Genomic DNA, 3,502 nt, shown 5'->3' with positions numbered 1-3,502 from the left:
TATGAGCAGGTGTAACCTTAATAACTTGATGAGTGGCCAGTTATGTTTGCAGTGGTGGCTGGATTATATATTAACAGTGGCCTAAATCACATTGTGCTGACTGATTTGGAAAGTGATCATCTAACACCTTAAGATGTGCCTATAAAATCAGGAGCCTCACCTCCTGGGTGCATTTGTAGAAAGGACCCTTGTCATCTCTCTTTCTGTACAGCCGGAACACCATCTGAAGAAGGGCTGAAAGGCACCGCAAGACCGCAACCATGAACGGCACAGAGGGACCAGATTTCTACGTCCCTATGTCCAATGCTACTGGCATTGTTAGGAACCCCTATGAATACCCCCAGTACTACCTTGTCAGCCCAGCGGCGTACTCACTCATGGCCGCCTACATGTTCTTCCTCATCCTCACCGGCTTCCCCATCAACTTCCTCACACTCTACGTCACCATCGAGCACAAAAAGCTGAGGACCGCCCTGAACTACATCCTGCTCAACCTGGCTGTGGCCGATCTCTTCATGGTTATCGGCGGCTTCACCACTACGATGTACACCTCCATGCATGGCTATTTCGTCTTTGGAAGAACGGGCTGCAACATCGAGGCATTCTTTGCTACCCATGGTGGTGAGATTGGCCTGTGGTCCCTGGTCGTCCTGGCTATCGAGAGGTGGTTGGTCGTTTGCAAACCTATTAGCAACTTCCGCTTCAGTGAGACGCATGCCATCATCGGCGTGGCCTTTACCTGGGTCATGGCTTCTGCTTGCTCCGTGCCCCCTCTACTCGGCTGGTCCCGCTATATCCCCGAGGGCATGCAGTGCTCATGTGGAATCGACTACTACACACGCGCCCCTGGGGTAAACAACGAGTCCTTTGTCGTCTACATGTTCATCGTCCACTTTTCGATTCCCCTGTTTATCATCACCTTCTGCTACGGCAACCTGCTCTGCGCTGTCAAGGCAGCGGCCGCCGCCCAGCAGGAATCTGAGACCACCCAGAGGGCTGAGAGGGAAGTGACCCGCATGGTCATCATGATGGTCGTCTCCTACCTAGTGTCCTGGGTGCCCTACGCCAGCGTGGCCTGGTATATCTTCTGCAACCAGGGATCAGAGTTCGGCCCCGTCTTCATGACAATTCCGGCATTCTTTGCCAAGAGTTCGGCCCTGTACAACCCTCTCATCTACGTGTTGATGAACAAGCAGTTCCGCCACTGCATGATCACCACCCTGTGCTGTGGGAAGAACCCCTTCGAGGAGGAAGAAGGAGCCTCCACCACTGCCTCCAAGACCGAGGCCTCCTCCGTGTCCTCCAGCTCCGTGGCCCCTGCATAAACGGGCCCCCAACGTGGGCCCTGCGATCCAGCGTCCACAAAGAAGACTTCTGCTCCCGGAAACGACAAAGGCTCACGTCTACAGAAATAACTCTTGTATTTTTACAAACCAGTTGGTTCAACCTAAAGACAGTTGCAGATGGGCAGCCCACAACAAAGTTGTTTATGTATATGTAAAGAGAGTCTAACGTAACAATGTGCAGGGATGGAATTGGAAAATAATCACTCTGGGAATTAACCAATGTAGAATGTTCAGATTCTGTATTTTTACATGTCCAAAGTTTTTCACTTTGGGAACTCTGTTCCCACTCATTCCCTCCCAATTCCACCCCTGTCGATGTGCAAGATGTTTTGTCTTTCTCGAGACAGGAAAGGAAAATATCTTAAATCTTTTACAGTTGGATTCTATATGTTACTGGCTTATTTGTGAATGTAGAGAAATGTAATCAAGGCAACGTAATAAATCGCACTTTGCAAAAGACAGTTACTGTTCATGTTTTACTTACTATCAGTGTGAAAAGGTTGGAACTAAAGTAGTATGTTTAATGAAGTGAGTCAATGTGAATCACCTGTTCAGAATGCACTATATTTAATTTGGTACTAACACAGGTTTTACAACCAGCACAAAGGCCTCTTAAATGCAATATATGAAATAGAAAATAATAATGTTGTGTACAGTCAGGACCTGGGTTCAAAAACGATTTCAGGTATTTCAATTACTTTTTAATGCATTTTAAATCAAGTATTCAGATAACGTTGGAAAGTATTTTAAATACTCAAATACACTGACTCAAATGCACTCCCATGCATTTAGCCCAGGTATTAGAAAATAGTATTTGAATTAAGCATTTGAAAATAGTTTCAAATGCAATTTCATTGACTTTGGTTTTTAATAATAAAGGAAAACGACTTGCTTTGTGCTGTGTTTTGAAAACACTCAAATACATATTCTTAAAAAAAAATGTTTTTAAACACATGTTTTTAAACACACACGTATTTGAACCAAGGTCTGGTACAGTCAAGTGTTCTCATAGCTTTGATAAAGGTGTTAAGATGGAACAGTGGTCTAAGGTCAATTACAGGTCACCTTGTACTGAGTATGTAATGCTAATTATAAGGGATTATGACATGAATAAGCAAAGCTATGTATGACTCAATACATACATGAAGATGCAGACATGACTATAGCTTCTCATTTACAGTAATCATCCACAAGGTTGATGAGGTGAAAGACATAATTGGATCAAGTGCAGTCATACTTATCAAGATCCCTCCCTCCCTCCCTCCCTCCCTCCCTCCCTCCCTCCCTCCCTCCCTCCCTCCCTCCCTCCCTCCCTCCCTCCCTCCCTCCCTCCCTCCCTCCCTCACTCCCTCCCTCCCTCCCTACCTACCTACCTACCTACCTACCTACCTACCTACCTACCTACCTACCTACCTACCTACTGCTTACAGATACTGAATCAGTTTCATCATATCCATGCCTTTTTCTCTCCGTGTAAAGACTGTGGTATGAGCTGTACCTACATGTCTATGTGATAAATGATAGAAACTTAGGGAGTGATGTGAGATTTCTCCTCCTCAGTGCTCGGTTGTGCAGAAATATCTGTCAGGCTGGAGAACACCTCGAGAACTCTCTCATAATGACCTTTGTTGCGTAGCTATAGCAACCCTCATACCATCGGATCTCTGGCTGAATACAGATACGCTCACTTGCCAAGCGATCTGCTCCAATCCAGCTCCAGCACAGACAGGCTGAGGGAAACAACAACACATCAATCACTGGCCGCAGACCAGATTAGGGGCTGGGCTGAAGACAGGCAGGGAGGAGTGGGAGCATTACACCTCATGATTTCCAGTTTCCAGTATTTGCCTTCATCAATTCAGAAATTCTCTAACTGCTCTCATCAATATTCTGCTGACTCAATAGTTAGTATTTTTTTGTATTTTTTACTGCCTCTTAAACAAGTTTTTCTGCCTCAGAAGAGTGGCTGTCATCTTGGCTTCTGTCACTACCAAAAACTCTGAAATCTTCATCCCTAACTACAACATTTTCAGACAAGATAGAATGGCCAAAGGGGGCGGTGTTGCAATCTACTGCAGAGACAGACTGCAGAGTTCTGTCCTACTATCTAGGTCTGTACCCAAACAATTTGAACTTCTACTTTTAAAAATCCATCT

At 45.5% G+C, this 3,502-nt stretch overlaps 1 protein-coding gene across 1 annotated transcript; it reads left to right on the top strand.

Moving 5' to 3' along the window:
• The first annotated feature begins 255 nt into the window (after positions 1-255).
• Positions 256-1,806, top strand: rho (rhodopsin). The gene is given in 1 exon segment (NM_001123537.1): positions 256-1,806. A coding segment is annotated over 1 exon segment (1,065 nt). The 5' UTR covers positions 256-260; the 3' UTR covers positions 1,326-1,806.
• The last annotated feature ends 1,696 nt before the right edge of the window (positions 1,807-3,502 follow it).

This window comes from Salmo salar, chromosome 13 (genome assembly GCF_965601325.2).
Source record: "Salmo salar chromosome 13, fSalSal1, whole genome shotgun sequence".
Lineage (NCBI taxonomy): Eukaryota > Metazoa > Chordata > Actinopteri > Salmoniformes > Salmonidae > Salmo > Salmo salar.
Note: the sequence above shows the minus strand (reverse complement) of the source record. Positions and strands in the feature narration are given on the sequence as shown.